A 19,699-nucleotide genomic window follows, 5' to 3' on the forward strand; every position below is an offset into this window, starting at 1 on the left:
AACCCCCCTCGTCCCAACTTGGTGGATAAATGTGCTAAAAGACCCGTCTTGAGTGCAGTGCCGTGTGGTACCGGCCCGTTCATGACAACGTTGTATCCTTAGACTCAATCCTCATATCGAGATTTGGCCCGGTATTGGTTCACATGCCTACCTCATACAGATTCCAACAAGTCCTAATTCGCGTGGCCCTGCAAGGAAGTAAAAAGTTTTTATTAGCAACAGTATTGTCATCCTCACTTTCACTTTAGGACCCTTTTTCGCGGCAGAAATCAAGTGACCGCTCAATCAAGCGTCTCAACAGGGGATGTGGAGGGAAGACGTGCGCGCCCCCCAATCGCGATCCCCTTTTCTGCCACGCTATTTAGCCCTGCTCTCCCCTACTTCCTACCCATTTCGGGTAACCAACGCATCTCCGGCCGGCACTTTGTCGACAACCCTTTCCCATCGCTAAGGCGATGATCGGCCCCCCCACGACCAATAGCGTACGCCCGAATTTAATATATGCGATGAGAATGACTGAACAAAAGAAATTGCCTCGTCGTATAATATATTGCTTCTCTTAGGTAACGTTTTAACCTTAATTCTTTTTTTCTTTCGTTGCCTCTCTATCATTGCCCGTACACCCCCCTGATAGAGGGAGGAAGAAAAAATAATAATTAGATTGTATTCGCTTCCATGCGGACATGGGTTCCCCACATTTTGCCATTCTGCCATACTCGCAGAAAAGCGAGTCTTGGCAGATAGGGGTTGTACTGAGGCAGGTATACTGGTAGTAAGAAAAAATTGGAAGATATAGTGAGGCGTATCTCTTGTCTTTCCCTCCCCGAAGGGAAGAAAAGTTTGAAGGAGCAGTCGTCGTTGCAACTGTCGCAATGGGCTTTCTCAAAAAGCTTGTACCGTTCGCTCTCTTGGGCGCCTCCCTCCAGGGGGTTGCCCTCGGAGCTGACTATCCTCAGGAGGATGTCGACTCTGGCAAGGTTTTACAGCAATTGGGCAAGACAGCTTTGGATACTGCTCTGGCTCGCCTTGAGGGTTCTACTTCGGGGTGCACGAAGGAGAATGTTAGAGTGCGCAAGGAATGGTATGTCATTAAGAACGTTCTTATCATCGGGATATGATTACTAATGTCGCGAATAGGAGAAACATCCCCGGCCCAGAAAGGACGGCGTATGCTAATGCCGTGCAATGTCTGATGGAGAAGCCAAATGTCTATGAGAATGTGACTGGCCCAAGGTGAGTGGCGGATTCACTACTGGAGTAACAGATACTCCGTGTACCACGTCAATACTAACAAATTTTTTCCAGGACGATGTTTGACAGCTTTGGTGTCTTACATTACAAGCTAACGCCGTATGTTCACAACTCGGCATACTTCCTCCTCTTCCACAGAATCTACGTCTGGACCTTTGAGGAGAAGTTGAGGACACTATGCGGCTACACCGGCCCGATGCCGTACTGGGAGGTAAGCAGAACCCTGACTACCTTGTTGCGACCTTCTCCATTAACGTCCGATATTACAGTGGGGACTTGACGCCGGAAGTGTGGAAAACTCGCCTATCTTCGACGGGTCCGAGACCTCGCTCGGTTCCAACGGAGAGAAGGTGAACGGCTCTAACACGTTCTTCCCGGGCGGAACTGGTGGTGGGTGTGTGACTAAGGGTCCCTTCGTCAACTACACGGTCAACTTCGGCCCCAACACGGCCGCTGATCCGCTAGCTTACAACCCGCGCTGCCTTAAGCGTGATCTTAACACCCCTATCTGCTCCCAATGGGCCTCGCTGCGCAACACCACGGAGACTATCCTTGAATCCCCGGATATCGCGCTCTTCCAGGCTAACCTCCAGGGTGACTTCCGCTGGCCCGAGGCACGCAAGTTTGGTTTCGCCGTGCACGGTGGTGGACACTTCGCCATTGGTAAGCACCCCTATATGCCTATTTATATGTCTATAAGACTATTAGTAAGAGTTATGCTAACATTTATCGTCTTACCTAAGCTGGTGACCCGGGCGGGGACTTCTACTTCTCGCCGCTAGAGCCCGTCTTCTACCTCCACCACGGACAGATCGACAGGATGTACTTCATCTGGCAGAACCTCGACTGGGCAAACCGACAAGTGAGCACCCCCTCCCCCAACATCCAACTATCCATAACTCCGATTGGCTAGATTGCTGACGTAATATGTACATAGACTATGGCCGGAACGATCACCATGATGAACATGCCCGCGAGCCGCAACGGTACTCTAGATGATGCGTTGGATATCAGCCCCGTCGGTGGAAACTACACGTTCCGTCAACTTCTTGATACTGTGGGAGATTCGCCTTTCTGCTTCGTTTACGAGTAGGTATCGACCATGTCGCAAGAATTCGGGGCTGGAGTTGAGATGGAGGAGTGATCGTGAAATTTTCAAATTCCTAGTTGATGGTGCGATTCGACGTTATAAGTAGGTCAAATGTTAAGATGTTGGCGAGGCAACTTGTCCCAGTGGAGAAATATGATATATAGAAGACTTAGCAGTTTAATCTGACAACGTATAAAACCAGTTGATGGGATCGAGTCTGGTTGGGTTCGAAGTTATCTTTATCAGTGTCACTTGGGCTGGGCTGCTTTAGTACCCCTTAATTGGCGAGCTGGGCCTAAGAGTCTACACCGCGGTCATTGATCTGAGAGATAAATGCAAGGGGTTCCATCATGTGAGAGTTAAGTCACCCATTGCCATCCCACCTACGTCCAAGTAACAATCTTTAACAGTGCCGTATCGCCTCGCACATAAAAAGGGGAAGGGATACACATAAATCCAGAGGTGGGTGAGAATATACCAGCAAATCATGGTGATAAAGTGGGAGCTAATCAAGGCAAATAGGCATACACTCGTTTCATTTTTATAATTACGATTGAAAAGTGTAGAATGGAAACAGAAGGTATATGGATTAGCATCAATTGTTTCGCTCCAGGTACCTAAGTACCCAGCAGACAAGTCGCGTCTCCTAAAAATTAGGTTTCGGCACGTCCAGTACTCACCTAGGCAGCGAGGAAGTCGCGACCAAGTCAGGTTCTGCTCTTCCGCGTTGAACTTTTATTATTGACCGCGTACTTACTTGGGTGGGCGACGAGTGCACTTGCCCTGACGCGTGAGTAAACACCAACCCAGCCCCGAGCCTCCGTTATTTCCTCCCATATTCCTATTCTACACGTATCTTGTTTTCTTATTTTTTTTCTCCCGCTTCAACTTCCAGAGGCTGCGGCAGTCCGCCCTTTTCCAACCCGTATTGAATATGTGCGCAACATTATTGTGAGAACGCTGCGCGCCCCTTTTGGTTCGAGTCATTACGAGCATCATCGGTCGCGTTTGACATTTCCATGCTCAATATTACCCTTCTAATACCCATTCACTCGTCTACATTTGTCTATTCAATCCATCAAAATACTTCCCACTCCCCTTATGGAAGTTTTCCAAGGCGGAAAATCTTACGAATTGTAAAAGGCCATAGTAACCAACTACAAAACCCTCTCTAAGCCGCAGAAATGGGATCTACCGGGTCTAACATGACGTCTATGTTTGGTGCTCCTCCTTTTGGGCAAAGTTCCATCAATCCCGCTCCGGGTCAGCCATGTCAATTGATCCCGGGATTCAAAAGGGATAGGCCGCACGAAGTCATGGAATCCGCTTTTGGTAAAAGGCCGCATGTTGATGGCCCCGACCATTTCCCAATGCCGCCAAGCCGTGTAATCATGACCGATGATGATGTCGACTCCTCTATCATCCCTTACAATGATGATATTCCCGACGACGAGCAAAATGTTACCGATGATAATAGTCCAAAAGCGCCGATATGGAACTCTGGAAACTTTTCATCCACATATTCCAGGCCACGCCTCTTGACCTCTTTACTTGGGGGACATATTACCTGACCAATGGGCGTGGCGAGACGTTCAGAGCACTATGCGAGTTACTACCACATCCATTTTGGGATGGGAAATTGTGGCTTTTACGATACATCCTGCAGAAGGCTATCACAATGAAATATGCGGACCACACAGACCCATTGTGCCCATTGAGCCACTCACTTGTCGAAAGTATCCCTACTCTACGAGAGAGCCCCGTGGAAAGCGGGATGTCTCAGTTGGAATTATCTACATTCGCCTTGACGTTGTGGGAAAACACCAAACCGGATTTCGATCACAAGACAAGTTTATTACTCGAAAAACTTCGAGAGCCGTGGGTGGAGCAAAAGCCATACAAAATGCCGGGAACAAATAACTATAAATTCACGCTATGGACCGATGACGTGGTAGCCGTTCGAAAGGCTCTTGATTCCCTCCACCAAGACGGAATCTTCGATCACGACGTGCGCGAGTACTATACTGGATATCTATGCTCGATCAATAAGTGTTGGGATGATATGCCTCCGACTAGTTATGAAATATTGGAGCAATGGGATAAGGCGGCCAAGCTTCGCAGGAACGCAGACGTGGAGCGAAATGAACCGGATTTTCCGTTGTCAGAAAGGGATGAACAGAAGAGACTAGGGTATTGGAAGAGTCCTAAGTGCGACCCTCGATTCAAGAAATTTATTTTCAAGGAGGAGAATGATGAGGATTTAGACCCGGAGAAGGAGGATTGCAAGGCTCAGTAGGAAGGGAAATTTGTGGATTTGTTGTGTTTTAGTGAACCGAGTCATGTTTGAATTTTCGCCTGCAGCCAATTCCTGGGGGTGTACTCTGTGTAGTGTATAATTCAGAGCAAGTTTGTTGAGGAATTCGGAGGAGTAAGTCATTGGCAGTTATGATCCATCTGGGATATCAAGTATGGAGAAGAGCCTACGTCTCCTTCAGTTTGGCTTCTAGTTAGCCAGATAGGAGAGTGAAGTTGGGAACAAAGTCTTGGTGCTGAAAGAAAATTTCTGTTTTATGTGATAACTCGTAATTTCGTCCCTCGTAGTGTAAAAGCTTGTATTTCCCAGAAAATATGAAACGCCCGGCGCAATATCCAAGCTCCCAATCCTATACTCCCAGTTGCCTTCTAGTTCTAAACTCATGATCATTTCACCATTTATAAATAACGCCGTTAATTTCCGTGACCATTCCCATACACTCAACAGTATGGCTTTGGTCTTGGGTATGGGACGTAGAACCCGGGATAGACGACGCCCCAAGAACTTGGCGGAGGGCCGCAAAGTCGTTGCCATTGTGACCAATTGTGACGGCAAGGTTGACTACTTCTCTTGTCTCCTTATCGTTATTCCATCCGTGGTGTATAGCAATAACTTTGTCCAACTTGTCGATCATTGGACCTCCCGAGACTCCTATAGCCATGTTAACAGATCTAGAATAATATCTTTGGACCTTAGGAATTTTCATCACATACCCCCAATAGAGTCTCCTTCATGTTGAATCATCTTGAAGGTCGGGTTATATTTGCATGGGGCCCGGCTCTTGTGTAGCCGTTCATTCTGCAAAAACCGAGACTCGTCCTTGGGGAAACCGTAGACAGTAGCGATACCTCCGGTGTCATTGGCGATGGGGCTCTGAATGTAGGTCAGGGGCTGGACGTTCTTGAATGGTTCATTCAATTCGATCACGCCGACATCATTGGCGATCGCCTGCATGGAATACCATCTACCGTGAATTGCAGCGCATTTACCACGTCGAAGTTCTTTCGTGTCACCTTCCCCAGCGATGACATCCACGGAAACAGCGCGACCAGAGCTAGAAATCAGGACATGACCGGCTGTAACAACGATGTTATTGTCGATGACGGTTCCTGATCCGTAGCGAAATCCCCCGTTATCGAGCGCAACGACGATATAGACTATAGCTACCCAGGTAATTAAAAATTAACAAAAGCATAGACACACATTCTTTCGTACATACCTTGGGGCATTTTCCCGGGCTGTATCTCTTGCACATCGACTAGCATCAGGGGATTCTTACCCAAGTATGCTTCTTCGAAGGTGAAATCAAGTCTAACAGCGGTCTTTTCCCAGTCGTCGTAATTAGCCTTGCCCCAACCACTAAAGGTACCGCCAAGAGCGCGCATGGATAGGGGGTGGCCATGACTAGCATCTATATTGATTATGGAGGCAATTATGTGTAAGAATTCGAATCCAAACTCCTCGGAATTAGCTAGGCGGACAAAGAGTTGGACGAGAGACGGGGCCATAAAACTTAACCAAGAAGGTTAACGCGAAGCAGGAAAAGAAGATAATTAATGGTTGAAGGGGAGGCACGTACGGACCGCTCTCAACAAATTTTGCAATCATTTCATTAACCCACTGCTCTTTGCCGGCCTAAGAACGTCGGATGCTGGACACATCAAAATCATCTGGGTTGTTTTCCGATGACATAAGGCTGTTACCATTACCAGTCCCTGACGTGCGTGTGTTCATATTAATCCTCTAATAATCGGTAAAATAATTATTTTACTAGTAAATTAGACACTATGGGGGGAGATATATAGAGTGAAAGAGTAGAAAGAAGAGATGAAAGTGCCAAAATACTTATAAAGTGAATAATTACAACTAAACTACAACTATAATTTTGTCCATGCACACCAGAATCGATACGTACCTACCTATGTATCAGCGAGCCAAGTACTCGGCGGGTTGGTAGTTGCTCATTGGATAAATTTTTCCGTCCAATGTGCTGTGATGCATAGGTTGAATTGTCACCATAAGATGGGCTTTAGGGTGGCTTTCCTCATAGAGGTTTGATTGATATCAATATCGTAGGATATCCACTTTCCGCCAATTGGTTGGGGTCCTGCTTAGGTATTATGCGTTGTTGCGTGAGAACCCGTTCCAAAAATTCATGATGTCGATCTTTATACCAATTGGGACTAGCCTTAATCATTGGGAGGTGAACGTTAGGTAGCTAGGGAATAGGTAGGGACGTACCGTAGTGCTAAAGAGCTGAGAAAGTCGCCTAGCTAGGCGGATAAAGACTCCGCTCGTTCCAAACTATTCTCCTTAGTAGACGCTAACGTCAGTAACAGAAATCACAAGAGGTATGGTGACATAGTTGCTTAAGGGCTACCAATCTGCTCTTCTTTATTTAACAAACCACTGCCACATTTCAGGAGCCAATGAGATCCTCAGAATCGCTCCGCAGTTCTCGACTTTTTCCTTTCGCATTCTTTCCCACGATGTTTTCTAATGATATAACCGATATCAGAAGGTCATACAAAACGAACTCTATTCAGCTATATTAATTATTAATATTTTTATGTGGTGGTGACGGCAATTAATTGATTCTATAAAGAATTCGTTGGATGTGCGCTGAGGTGTGGCTAGCCAATCAGAGCTCTCAGACCTGTGGCGCATGTATACCTGGATACCTGTATGCCTTCCCTCCCTTCTCCTCCGCCCTTAAAGGGCGGGTCGGGTCAGCTAGTTAGGGAATATAGAAAATGACTTCGAAGGGAGGGCGTGGGGGCATTATCGGAGATATTATGTCCGCTGTATATGATGGGTACAATCAACGAGTAGATGCACTAGGCATAATTGACTTTATTTAAGTTAAGTCAGGTTAAGAAGTTTTATGAAGCACTTAGCCAATCTGACTACAATTCCGGACTAACAAAGATCCGATGACTGCAGAAACTCTTGGCTAGCCAATCTACTCTTCTTTATTTAACAAACCACTGCCACATTTCAGGAGCCAATGAGATCCTCAGAATCGCCCCGCAGTTCTCGACTTTTTCCTTTCGCATTCTTTCCCACGACGTTTTCTAATGATATAATTAATATCAAAAGGTCATGCAAAATGAACTTTATTTAGCTATACCAATTATTAATACCTTTATATTGTATTAACAAAGGTCAATTAATTCCATAAAGACTTCGTCGGACATGCACTGAGGTGTGGCTAGCTAATCAAAAGATAGCTAACTGTGGTGTACCCCTTTTCTCTCTCTCTCTTCTCCACCCTTTAGGCGGATCACGCAGCTAGTGTATTTCTATATATAACTAGACTACTGCTATAAACCGTACTCACTGCCGTAACGATAGGGCCTAGACAGCTGTACCCAGATAATTCTTATTGGAAAGTTCTTTCGGCCTACTTATACTTGTGTTTACCGGAAATAAACCTCGATAAGATTTTCTACTATTACCTCAGATTCGCCTCGTGTGTTTAGGTAGCTGTGCTGTGCTAGAAACGGAGGCGGCTAATTGTGCGCTATCAACGATCGACTGTTGTGGCCCGACCAGACAATATAACGGTGAAACCTGGGAATTCGCAGTTCTCACTGAATGCCAACAAGTGGATCATGTATATTTCACATGTATATGAAAAGGTGATTCAAATGTGAGGGCTAGGCAGGTGGTGATTGTTGCAAGGCTAAATATGATGAGGGCATAGCGACGGCATTTCTGCGCGAAAATTCCATTATATATCCTTACGTCTATATATTGGCATTATCTATCTTTTCACATTACTTTTCTCTATGCGACCATAGGAATTATCTTTTGGGATAGCCTCATCCTCGGGTAGAATATTTAGGCATTGGCACTAGGATTGTCGTGAAGATAATTGTTGGAGATTCTACCGCTTCGTAGGGATAGACGGAGATAAGAGGGAGGTAAAGATGAACTTGTTGTAGATCATGAAGGAAATGAAACATGTGCGCTAATTATTAAACATCGCATAGAAGACAAGTGATGAAGTGATGAAAGGAGAAAAAAGTCAAGATCCTAGGGGAGTTCAACTAGAAAAAGGAGATGTAGACATACCATATAGCGGGCTAATGCGTACGCTCATCATGATCCAGCCCGCAGACATCGAGACGATCGGGAAAATCAGATATACCGTGTAGCGATGACATTTGAACAAGAGTTAAAAATGGAGACGTTGTTCCCTTTGGCTTTTCTAGATACTCTCCTCTTACTCCCATTCATCCCACATTTAATACCATCATATAGCGATGTTAAGCGATACTCTACCTTCTGATTTCGCCGTCTCTCCAAACAAATATGAGACCATCAACGCCTTGGGCTTTTCTAACAAGCCTAATACTGTTACCAGACTGTTGATTGGGCGCGGTGGAGCTTTCAATGGACTGCTCGCCGTTAAGGACTTGGAGCAAGGCCGCAATGTTGTTACCGTCCCGGTCGATCATGACAGCCAGATTCACCATATCTTTCGTCTTATCATGAACACAGCCGCTATGTAAGGCGAAAACTTTCCCCGATGAGTCGATGAGGGGACCACCCGAATTTCCTGGTATAGCATTAGCATGTTTTGGAACCCCGATTAGCAATACGATTGAACGAATACCTTCTTCAGTATCGCCTTCGTGCTCAATCATCTTTGAGGTTGGATTGTAATGGAAGGGGGACTCGCTCATACACAGTTGCCCACACGGTGCAAATACAGACGTATCTTTCGGAAATCCATAGATGGTCGTGTAAGCGTCATTTTCCTTAGTAATAGGACACTGCTGGCATTCAATAGGTTGAACGGTATCGAACGGCTTGTCTAGCTTTACAAAGCCAATGTCGTTGACGTGAGCTCGTATTGCATACTAGTTTCCATGAACGATAGCTACTTTGCAGTATCGAGACTCGATGTTACGCCCTTCCTCAGCAATAACTTGTACTGAAACAGCATGTCCTGAGTCGGAGACTAGAACATGGGCAGCAGTTACGACTGTGTAGTTGTCGATCACGGTTCCCGTGCCGGAGGAACACTCCATGTTGCTAAGCCAGGCAATAATTCTGACCACAGGTGTTGAAAGGGTTAGGACTGACAAGAATATAAGTACGAGATCCACGTACGCACCGTGTGGAGTCTTTCCAGGTTGTATTTCTTCCACATCAACTACCCTCAAAGGGTTCTTTTTCAGGGAGGCTTCGGTAATAGGGATTCCACATAAGGAAGAATCAAGGTCAAATCGAATCGCAGTATTCTTAAAGCCGTCATAACGCTGCGAGTCCCAGACGCCAAAGGGACCACTAATAGAATATATAGAGACGCAATCTAAGAAGTTTTCATGGTCGGAGCGTAGGTTCGTTATAAAGTCGATAACGTGTTGCATAGCATCTTCACTTTTGCTGATGCTAGCGGAGTCGTCGCGAGCTTCAACGGGAGTTGAGAACGGAAGGCTAGAAGACATTAACCCGTATCGATGGGCGGGATATAGGACTAAGGAAATAAATAGAGAAAGACACGTACCATCTGATCAACTGCTCAGCACCCTGAGGATTTTTGGCCATTAGGTAACGTAGTAATGATATAACGCGTCTACCTGAAGCCCCAAGGCTGTTAGTCAGTGACGCAGGATTACCTTTAACATCCAAAGAAGGGTTCATAATGATATACTGAATTAAGAGAGATATGATGAAACAGGCGTTTACAAAATAGAAAGTTCCTAGAAACATCTATAATGTGCAGGAAGAAGTTATAAAATTAGAGTAGTTTAGGGGACTATACCGTGTTGCCGAAGAGGGAATATGCTAGGGGGGGTTTAGGCTGCTGTCGCTGCCATTACTACTAGGAAAATTACAAGTAAACAAACCAGCCCCTTAACAGCTCAAAAACCTCAAACCCCATAACTTTGCCGTACTTTATGATAGAGTCCCCGGGGAAATCTTGGAGGAAATGTTAAATTCGAAAAGTATTTTTGTGTATTTTTTGCACGATCCTTTCTTGTAGTTGCCTTGATGATGAAGTTTCTTGTGTAATTGTCTGTTAGTCAAATTTTCGTTTATTTTGATGTTGTCCTGCCCTGCCCGGCCCATGTATGGATTGGTTTTGAAGCATCCGTCGTGATTCGAGAGCATGCCGGAGTTACGTACCTACGCAGCCAGAGAGTATGGAGGGTGAGTGCTGTAGTACATAATGTTTGGAGAGGATTGACCCACTTCCATCGCGACTGTCGTACACCTCCAGAAAAATAGACAGGATCAAGTACTTTCTTATCTCTCGCAAGGACTCTGGTCATGTAGTTTCGCTCATGCAGTTGGTTGTAAGTTACAATGCGCATGTAATGTAAAGACTAGTGTAAAGATAGCAGGCTACCGAAACTTTGTCATACTTCTTAAGGTGAAGTCGGTCAGGAAAGAGCGGGATAGAGTAGTCGGGAAGCCGATCTACTGTGAGTCACCAATAGGAAAGGGATCCGCTTTTGGAAGCGCTGAATTCCTCATTAGGAAATCCTCCAACGTTCCTTTTTTGTCATTATTTTATGTGGAGCCAGTGCGGCCCGCGACCTGGTGGGGGTAGGTATTTCTACCCGGTTCATTCTATCGCCGTCAGCTCTGTCGGAATTTGATCCGACAGAATGTGTATAGTGTCATACTGTGTGATTCATGAGATTACGCAGTAACATTTCTATTGGCGTCCTTCTATCCGAGTATCTAGCAAGGTCGAATTGAATACAAGCCCCTGAGAACGCTTATGAAATTAGTACTTAGACATCCTTCAGCTTTTACGTTCTTATCTCGAATGAGGAGGCTGACTTCATGATACCTCGTCGCATGTCGTGCCTTGGTTTGAAGGTAAGTGCTTAGCAATCTCAACATTAGAATGAACATTGGTAGAAATATCCCTTTCGCTAATTGGATAAGTTTTTAAGAGCGAGATTTTGGTTATCCAATTCATTGTATTGGAAACCCAAACGACTTAGGTATAACGAAAGGGGCGTTATCTGTTCCCTCTCTACCTAAATACCTAGGTAGCTACTTGAGTATGCATGGAGGCGGTGTCTAGAGGATTAGCTTGTCGTTTGGTCCGATCCCTGAGCACCTAGGCGCGAGGAAGGCTGCCGACAAGGGAGCCCTACGTGGACGTACCATGCGATGGGCTGGCGTATATAGCAATTGCTAACCGGCAGCCAGCCTGACCTGTGGATACCTGCCTAGGCGGGTTGACAGGCATCTTGTTTGAGTCTGTCCATTTCCGCTACCTAGGTACGCTAGCAAGGGCGGATCGATCCGACACCTTACACACACCTGCATCGAGCCGCCTCGTAAATTCCTAGGCAGTTACAAAGCTCGCGTCAAGTTACGCCGTTTGAATGTATATGGTAGTCGAGAATTCGTGGAAGGTGGGGTACGGGTGACACTTGCAAACGGCGTACGGAAGACGGGAAGACGCAGGTGCTAGCGGCCCGAGAAAACTGGGGAGCAAACGGGATGCCAGGTGAGTGAGGCGAGGCCATAATATGTGATATATGACCATAGCACCAATACAGGAGACATAAATGACGAGAGGATTCTTCCTGGCTCTCCTCGAATTTCATTTCCAATCTTCCATTTATCCCATACCCTATATTTCTGTTTCACGATCCTCGTTCAATACACGTCAAGCATGGTCGACTCAGAGGTAGCTCAGGCTGGGAGCTTGGGCAACCCAGTTCTGCTCAATAAGATCGATGAGCTGCGACGTTTGAATATATCTTCCATGGTGCCGCTGCCTCAAGTCAGTTAATCATTCCATCCACTCGCGCTTTCTTGTTCGAGCCCTGTGCGCAACTAACGCTGTATTATGTAGCTCGTGGTGGTCGGCGATCAATCTGCCGGCAAGTCCAGCGTCCTTGAGAGCCTAACTGGCTTTCCTTTCCCTCGTGCTGTCAACCTCTGCACACGCTATGCGACAGAGATCATATGCCGCCGAGAGGAAACGCAGAGCATTACAGCATCGATCAGACCTTCCGCCACCGCTTCGGCAGATGTGGTCGCCAAGCTACAGGGCTTCAGGGTGGAGCTCCCCACCCACGACCGCAATAGCAAGAAGTTCCAGGAAGTTTTCGAACAGGTATTGACGAAGGACCACGTAAACTCTTCTTCGCCGGGGGGATTGCTAATTGTGTGATAGGCTTCTATCACAATGGGCCTTCGCTCAGGAACTGACCCCACAAGCTTCGCTCCGGCATTTAGTAAAGACGTTCTACGAATCGAAATTACCGGTCCTAAGGAGGAACACCTAACGATCATAGATGTACCTGGTTTGTTCTTCCTATCTAGTATTTCGTGTGCTGTGCTTAGATAACAAACAGGTATATTCGAGGTTGCGACACCAGGTAGGTTTCTCCTAGGAGTAGGTTTGTGGTGACTGACCATGATTAGGCCTCACGGATAAAAATGACATCTCACTGGTGAAGTCGATGGTCATGAATTACATCGAAGAATCTCGGACCGTGTAAGTATTCGATGTAGAAACTTGGAATCCATAGATTAATGAATTTTTTTAGCATCCTTGCCGTAGTACCCTGCACCGCTGATATTGCGACGCAGCAAATTTTGAAACGGGCTGAAGAAGTCGATCGCGAGGGGAAGCGTACCATTGGCGTCCTCACCAAGCCGGACCTCTTGACCGAAAAGGCAACAAAGGATTCGATCGCCGAACTAGTGAAGGGAAACAGAAGAGACCTCACGTTGGGATACTTCGTCATCCGGAATCGTGGAGCAGATGACGCTACTTCGAACCTGGATCAACGGAATGAAACCGAGCGTGCGTTCTTCGATGGGTCTCCATGGAACGAGTTGGACAGAGGCCGGCTTGGAATTGATTCGCTCCGTCTTCGACTGCGGGAGTTGCTCATGGAGCGTACTAAACATGATTTCCCTATTGTCAAGAGGGAGATTGAAACTCAACTGAGAGACAAACAGGAACGTTTGGTGCTGATGGGAACAGCTCGAATAAGTCCCGAACAGCAACGTGTATACCTTGTCCATGTTGCCTCTCAATTCTCGGAGATGGGAAGATATGCCCTAGATGCATATTATACAGGACATCCAGTCTTTGACCAACACCATGAGTTACGCTTAATTACCCGCATTCGGGAGATTAGCGAGGAATTCGCCAAAGTGTTATACGAGAAAGGGCATCAACGAGAATTTCAAAAAGACAGTGGCGATGGTATATGGTCGTCGGACGGGTTTGGGAAGGGCGGAGATGTCCCTGCATCCGCGTCCCGACAGGATCTCTACAAGATATCTTTCAATATACCCGACGAGACAGATTTCCCAGAGCTTCAAGAATTGCTCGCCGAGCCGTTTTCGTGTCAACCTCCGGTCAAGGGGAACATCGAGAAGTATATTCGAGAGATATACCTGCACGCTCGAGGCCAGGAACTTGGCACTGTAAGCGCGACATACCTATTTCATGTGTGATTTGGTACTGATGATGTTATAGTTCGGTAATTTCATGTTACCTGCGACATTCAGAGAGCAGTCGCGGAAATGGAAGGGCCTCGCATTGGCGCATGTCTCCAACGCTATATTAATCATCCACCATTTCATCGTTAAGATCATGGAAGCGGCTTGCCCAGATGAACAAGTAAGGTACGGGCTATGGACCGTCCTCACAGATGATCTCCTCGCTTGTTATCGCCGCGCAATCGAACATACTGAGTTCCTTCTCCGGGTTGAGTGTGAAGGAAAGGCTGTTACCTGCAACCCGGAATTCCCAGAACTGCTCGACAAGAATCGGCAGAAGCGCGAGGCGGCAGAGAAAGAAACGAGTTGGCAGCAGCCCAAAGCACGATCAAAGAAGAGTGATGCCGACGCTTCGGTTTCTCAGGGAAATAATGTAATAGATCAGATCTGCGGTGATGTCCATATTGTGCTCAGGACCTATTACGAGATAGCTCGATCGCGCTTCGTTGATGAGATTTACCAGCAGGTTGTAGACCACTTCCTACTGAACGGTAATCAAAGCGCTCTTAGGACCCTAACCCCCGAACGGGTCCTGTCAATGACAATTGAACAGCTGAACAGCATCGCGGCGGAAGACCCCGCAAGTCAGCGGGCTCGGGCGAAATTGGAGCGAGAGATTGCAAGCTTGGAGAAGGCCAAGGTCGTGTTACGTGGTTAGATGTGAGTAGCTAGATAAGCTATCAATATTGATGATTGCACACCTCATATGTATGTAGATGTTATAAATCAATTGAGCTGATTTAGAGAGGGCTATCTCGGATAATTGAGGTTGTCTGTTTTTGGAGAGAGAAAGATGCAAATAAGATCGAGATCGACAAGTGATATCCGAGCACCAGGTTATGACATTTATGTAACGCAGATCCCCACCAAAAGAGGCATGTACAAGAAAGAATAAATTAAAGTTATGACCTCCAACCTCCTTCCCGATTACCTTTAATGACTCCTATTCGCTGATGAGGCGAGCAATCCCCATCCAATCAAGCCTCGATCTATCGATGTATCGCAGACAAACCAGACAAACGTACCTGCCACCTACGCAATCCTTAATATAAAAAAATGTAGCTAACCATTCCGTGCCGCGATCAATCGAATGAAGGCAACCACCCATCCACCCATCCCTCGAGTACATACCGAGTACCTACACCACCTACACAATTCCAATGCGAGTCTGACCGCAAGGCGACGAATAAGCCCGCCTCACCCGCACCAAAAACCAGGTTCCCTCGAGTCTTATTCCCTTCCATTTCCCATCCCATCCATCACATCACCCAACCCAATCCAATCCAATCTCCCCAGCCCAATCCCAAAAAAACCCGCACAAAACGACAGAAAAACAACAACAAGAAACTGTCCGCAATCCCGCAAACTCCCGCACCTGTCAGCACGAGCGGGCTCTGCCGCGACCCAATACACACCAAGGCAAGGTACGCGGGGGACATACGGAGGTAACACACCCACACACCAAAAAGCAAAAGGCAGAAAGGACAAAAAAAAAAGAAACTAGTCCTGCAAGCCACGAAGAGACGCATGTGTGCGCAAGGATATGACATGCGACGTATGTACCCTAACAACGGGTACAACACGGTAAATCGGGACAGGTTCGCTAATCTACAACGAAGCAGAAATGAACCGGCCCCCACACCCTCCCTACCCTACATACATACATAATCCTGACACAGCATGTACCTGTATATAGCACGCTCGTACATGCCGTATGTAACTTCGAGGTCATTCCTCACCTACAGGTGAAGTGGCTCGGTGGCGAAGTCCCAGGGTCCTGTCAAAATTGTATACCTAGCTAGGCGCGCTAGGCCAGACCTTAGGAGATCGGGCATCAAGTAAGGGAGATGCCTACCTGTCAATCGGGCGTTCACGTGGGGGGAAGGGGACGCAAACAACACACAACGCATCAGGGGCCGGAATATTGCGCACCGAGCCTCACATATAATCACAAATCAGATGAGACCGCGTCAAGGTAGGTAATAGACTGCGTACGACTTAAAGCCGATTCGATTAGAAGTCATGCTACCTAGGGGTTGGGTTGAATTGTATATATACTAGATTTCCAAGGATGGTTCGACCAATCAAATAATAGACACACGAAGTATTCATCTTCATTTTATTGTTCATTCATTTTTCATTCCATTCCCTTTCTCTCTCCTCCATCCAAGATGCAATGGCCATTATATATGTGACGTGATGTGACGTGAACGCGTGAAGGGGCATAATGTAAGTAAACTAGAAAGTAATCAAAATAGTAGTATCGAACATCATAGGGGGGGAGGGGTAAAAGGGAAACAAGGGGAGAAATAAGAATATAAAATTTCTCCAAACACCATTTGCCTGCCCCGAATTTCCAATACCGTAAGAAGTTTCATGCGCTATGCTGATCTAGACAGATAAATAATCAACCAATCATCTTGACGTATCACAGAAGAGAAACCCTATAAATTCATCCATCCAACAAGAAATCTAGGTAGGGTATATAACGATACGCCGTCGCCATGCCTGTATGTGACAAAGGAAAAGGGAGGTATGTGAGTAAGTGGTATGTAGGTGATGAGGTAGATAAGGTGAAAGGGGGAAAGGGAGACTAAGGAAAAGAAAAAAAGAAAAATATCTAGCCCTATGCGGGGTAACGTTGGGCTGCTTTCTCGGCGCGCCGAGTACCAAATGATAGGTCACAGCAGAAGGGCCGGGACCTTTCCTACATGCCCCTGTCATGTCATCCCAGTAAATCCCGGTCCAGTAAACGTACAACAGGTCGTAACCTGCATTGGGGACGAAAGACGTAGTCCCCAGGCGCCGGATCGTGCGACCACGAACCGCCGCCGCAACCGTCGAAAATCGGGCCCTTAGGCAATACCGTGGACCTGGTTTCGAAGTTGTTTAGCTCGGCCTCCATATTGTTAAGGTACAGGAGGCCCGGGCCGGCCCAATCGTCGATGAGTCTAGCAATGCGCTGGAATCCATCGGTGTGGCCACCACATTCGCTCGATTGAAATCCGCAGAGAACGAAGAGGTAACTGTGAATGAGCTCGTGAATAAACGTCGATATGAGTAGGCGTCTGTTATATTTTCGGTCTTTGAGGATCCCTTGCGACAAAAAGATCAATGTTTCGTAGCCGGCGGTGAGGGGTGACTTCCTTAACGCCGTAGTGCCGATGAGGCTGCTCGGGAGATCCCCCCAGGCCCAAGCAACACGTCCCTTCAGTCTTCCGCGGAAGAATATCTCGTTGGCAGCGTAAAAAATGCCTTGCAGAGCGACGTCGTCGATGTCGAACTCTGCTTCGGGTGATTTGGGGCGGATGAGGCTTCTTAAGATCCTTTCGTGCTGGGAGAGCCTGCTCCTTCGACGAGAGTCCGCTAGGTCGGCTTCGACAAGTTTGGCCGCTTCATCGTGACCATTTACATACACCGAATAATTCATGCTGCCGGGCGAATCTGATGGTGGCCGCACTCTGAAATTCTCGAAAGGCACGCTAGTCCGCGGTATCGCTTCAGCGTGATAAGGAGTGGCAAATGAATTTTCGACCATGACCTGCTCAAAGCCGGACGAGCTAGGCCTAGAGTTTGCCTCCTTGATGATGAAGAAGGGAGGCCGAGTAACAGTTGGTTCAAAATCCATAGTGTCGAAAGGGTTGGAGTAGTCGACAAAGCGATGGCGCTTGATGGGTTGAAACATCTTGAAGTCGTCTGGTAGAGTAGAGAGTTCAGAGTAGCTAGGGCGTCGTTTCTTGTTATCCATGTATCGACGATGGTGTTGAGATGGGCCGCCAGGAAGAGATGAATCGCTCGAGGAGCGCGACATCTCCGTCCCGCCGACATACCAGGTAGCCATTTGACATTGCTCGAGTAAGTGCTCGTTCAATATTGAGACAAGTCGGAACGTGGTACCACCCCAGAGGTCGTAAGGAGAGGTGAGAGAGATATGACTCGGGCTTTGTTGGCAAAGATTAGAATTTGCGAATCATCACCGGTGTTTTGACGGAATTCTCATCCAAGAACCCATATAGTGAGAAGGAGCTGAACGTTCGACTGTCGACTGCAGGGACGCCACGACAATCAATGGACGTGCAGGATCCCTTCTGGAAATTTCGGCGTTGGATTGGTCTTGATTAACACACGCAGCAAGCAACAGCGGCTAAGCTGGCGTTAGCCTCACTCTCCCAAGGCAGGCTGGGTTGGCTTGTGATGGGCCGGACAGCAGTGATATGTGGAGGTCTTAAAGGTTGCAGCCCTCGGACAAGGCAACGCCAGGAACCCACTTCTTGGTATGGAGGTCTGCAACCAAGGACTTGCTTGCTTGGATAGGATGATGGACCTTGGCTGACGAATTTCCAGTTCTGAAGCGATTCTGTGACCGCTATACGGCACACACAACGACTATATTTCCGTCCTTCCCTTTTTTGTTCTTTTTTAAGTCGTTTTTTTTTTCTGTCTACTTATTCATATGCCCACCTCTCTCCACAGCAACTAAGAGACAGACGTAATAGTGGAGAAGGCAAGGGACGTAATTGCTTATTCGGGCTTCTCGATGGGTAGGTAGTATGGAGCGGGATCAAAAAGTCACCCCAGCGAAAATAGTAGATCATCTAATACATAGATGGATAGTGTAGATAGATAAAATGGCTGGGTACATGAATAGAAGAACCGAAGGGAGTGCCTTAGGGCGTTAGGAGAAAAGTAGTAATAGTAGTAAAGAGATAGCGGTGAAAGGAAAAATACGACGGAGGCCCGGTTAGGTAGAACCCATCCATATGCAGCAATGCACAGCTTACAGTATGTACATGTAGTATGGATGTATGTACATACATGGCATGCCAGCTTTCAAGAGGAGAGCGCAAGAGGGATTGCAGTAGTGCAGTGGCGTAACCGGCCGCTTTTCCTACTTGTCTACCTTTCCCTCTGTACCTATCGTGGGCGTGGGTGCCGAGTGGGAAAAGGGAAAGGTCTGAAGTCTGGTACGCCAATACCTAGACAGGTGGTTGTTTCGATGTGTTGCGGCAAAGTGAGAGACACACGGCCACAGGTAAGCCGTGTCAAGTTTGACAACGCAGCAAGGAAAAATAGAAGGTAAGCAGCAACACGAACCGTGGTTCTCTCGGCATACGTGCCCGTCCGTCTCCTTAGAAATTGTGTTTGGTAGAAAAAAATAGGACAAAATGAAAATAATAACAACTTACATATGAAAAATAGAAAAGAGGAACTCGTCAATAACACTGTATGATAGTCTATAGTCTAGACTTCGAAGAATATGCTGCTAAATCCATTTAATCCATATAATCCATATTTATTCTGCTGCATTGCTGCAGCAGAGGCGGTGGCAATTCTGCGCCAATGTTGAACGGCGCCGACGGCAGCGGGAGATGCGACCTGCTAAGCTAGGACCATGGATGTTGAAAGGAGAAGAAGGGGAAATAAAGGGAAGGCGAAAGTAAAAAAAACATGAATGATTGGATGTAAATTCGTGCTACCGATTGCTGGCATTAATTTTTCTTCGTCTCTTGGGTCTTAACTTTTCGGGATGGGTGGGCCTT

The 19,699-nt window shown here is 46.9% G+C and overlaps 6 protein-coding genes across 6 annotated transcripts; 3 read left to right on the top strand and 3 right to left on the bottom strand.

Annotated features, from left to right (window-relative positions):
- Positions 1–872: 872 nt before the first annotated feature.
- Positions 873–2,344, top strand: F4822DRAFT_434038 (Di-copper centre-containing protein; the record flags this gene model as incomplete). The annotated part of the gene is made up of 6 exons (XM_051461937.1): positions 873–1,081; positions 1,138–1,233; positions 1,306–1,462; positions 1,521–1,914; positions 1,995–2,113; positions 2,189–2,344. The coding sequence occupies 6 exons, from the start codon at positions 873–875 to the stop codon at positions 2,342–2,344; spliced, it is 1,131 nt and encodes a 376-aa protein (XP_051309866.1).
- Positions 2,345–3,674: 1,330 nt separating this feature from the next.
- Positions 3,675–4,898, top strand: F4822DRAFT_60654 (uncharacterized protein). The gene has a single exon (XM_051463734.1). The coding sequence runs from the start codon at positions 3,834–3,836 to the stop codon at positions 4,635–4,637; it is 804 nt and encodes a 267-aa protein (XP_051309867.1). The 5' UTR covers positions 3,675–3,833; the 3' UTR covers positions 4,638–4,898.
- Positions 4,899–5,046: 148 nt separating this feature from the next.
- F4822DRAFT_434040 (trypsin-like cysteine/serine peptidase domain-containing protein) lies at positions 5,047–6,040 on the bottom strand (the record flags this gene model as incomplete). The annotated part of the gene is made up of 3 exons (XM_051461938.1): positions 5,047–5,306; positions 5,369–5,818; positions 5,875–6,040. 3 exons carry the CDS (start codon positions 6,038–6,040, stop codon positions 5,047–5,049), a joined length of 876 nt encoding a protein of 291 aa, XP_051309868.1.
- Positions 6,041–8,938: 2,898 nt separating this feature from the next.
- Positions 8,939–10,214, bottom strand: F4822DRAFT_434041 (trypsin-like cysteine/serine peptidase domain-containing protein; the record flags this gene model as incomplete). The annotated part of the gene is made up of 4 exons (XM_051461939.1): positions 8,939–9,219; positions 9,277–9,481; positions 9,548–10,103; positions 10,174–10,214. 4 exons carry the CDS (start codon positions 10,212–10,214, stop codon positions 8,939–8,941), a joined length of 1,083 nt encoding a protein of 360 aa, XP_051309869.1.
- Positions 10,215–12,309: 2,095 nt separating this feature from the next.
- On the top strand, positions 12,310–14,817 carry F4822DRAFT_434042 (dynamin family protein; the record flags this gene model as incomplete). Its single annotated transcript, XM_051461940.1, has 7 exons — positions 12,310–12,420; positions 12,493–12,756; positions 12,817–12,946; positions 12,998–13,021; positions 13,068–13,140; positions 13,193–14,084; positions 14,137–14,817. 7 exons carry the CDS (start codon positions 12,310–12,312, stop codon positions 14,815–14,817), a joined length of 2,175 nt encoding a protein of 724 aa, XP_051309870.1.
- Positions 14,818–16,139: 1,322 nt separating this feature from the next.
- Positions 16,140–17,935, bottom strand: F4822DRAFT_418629 (uncharacterized protein). The gene has a single exon (XM_051459544.1). The coding sequence runs from the start codon at positions 17,905–17,907 to the stop codon at positions 16,885–16,887; it is 1,023 nt and encodes a 340-aa protein (XP_051309871.1). The 5' UTR covers positions 17,908–17,935; the 3' UTR covers positions 16,140–16,884.
- Positions 17,936–19,699: the final 1,764 nt, after the last annotated feature.

This window comes from Hypoxylon trugodes (assembly GCF_022578975.1).
Source record: "Hypoxylon trugodes strain CBS 135444 unplaced genomic scaffold F4822scaffold_10, whole genome shotgun sequence".
NCBI classification, from domain to species: Eukaryota; Fungi; Ascomycota; class Sordariomycetes; order Xylariales; family Hypoxylaceae; genus Hypoxylon; species Hypoxylon trugodes.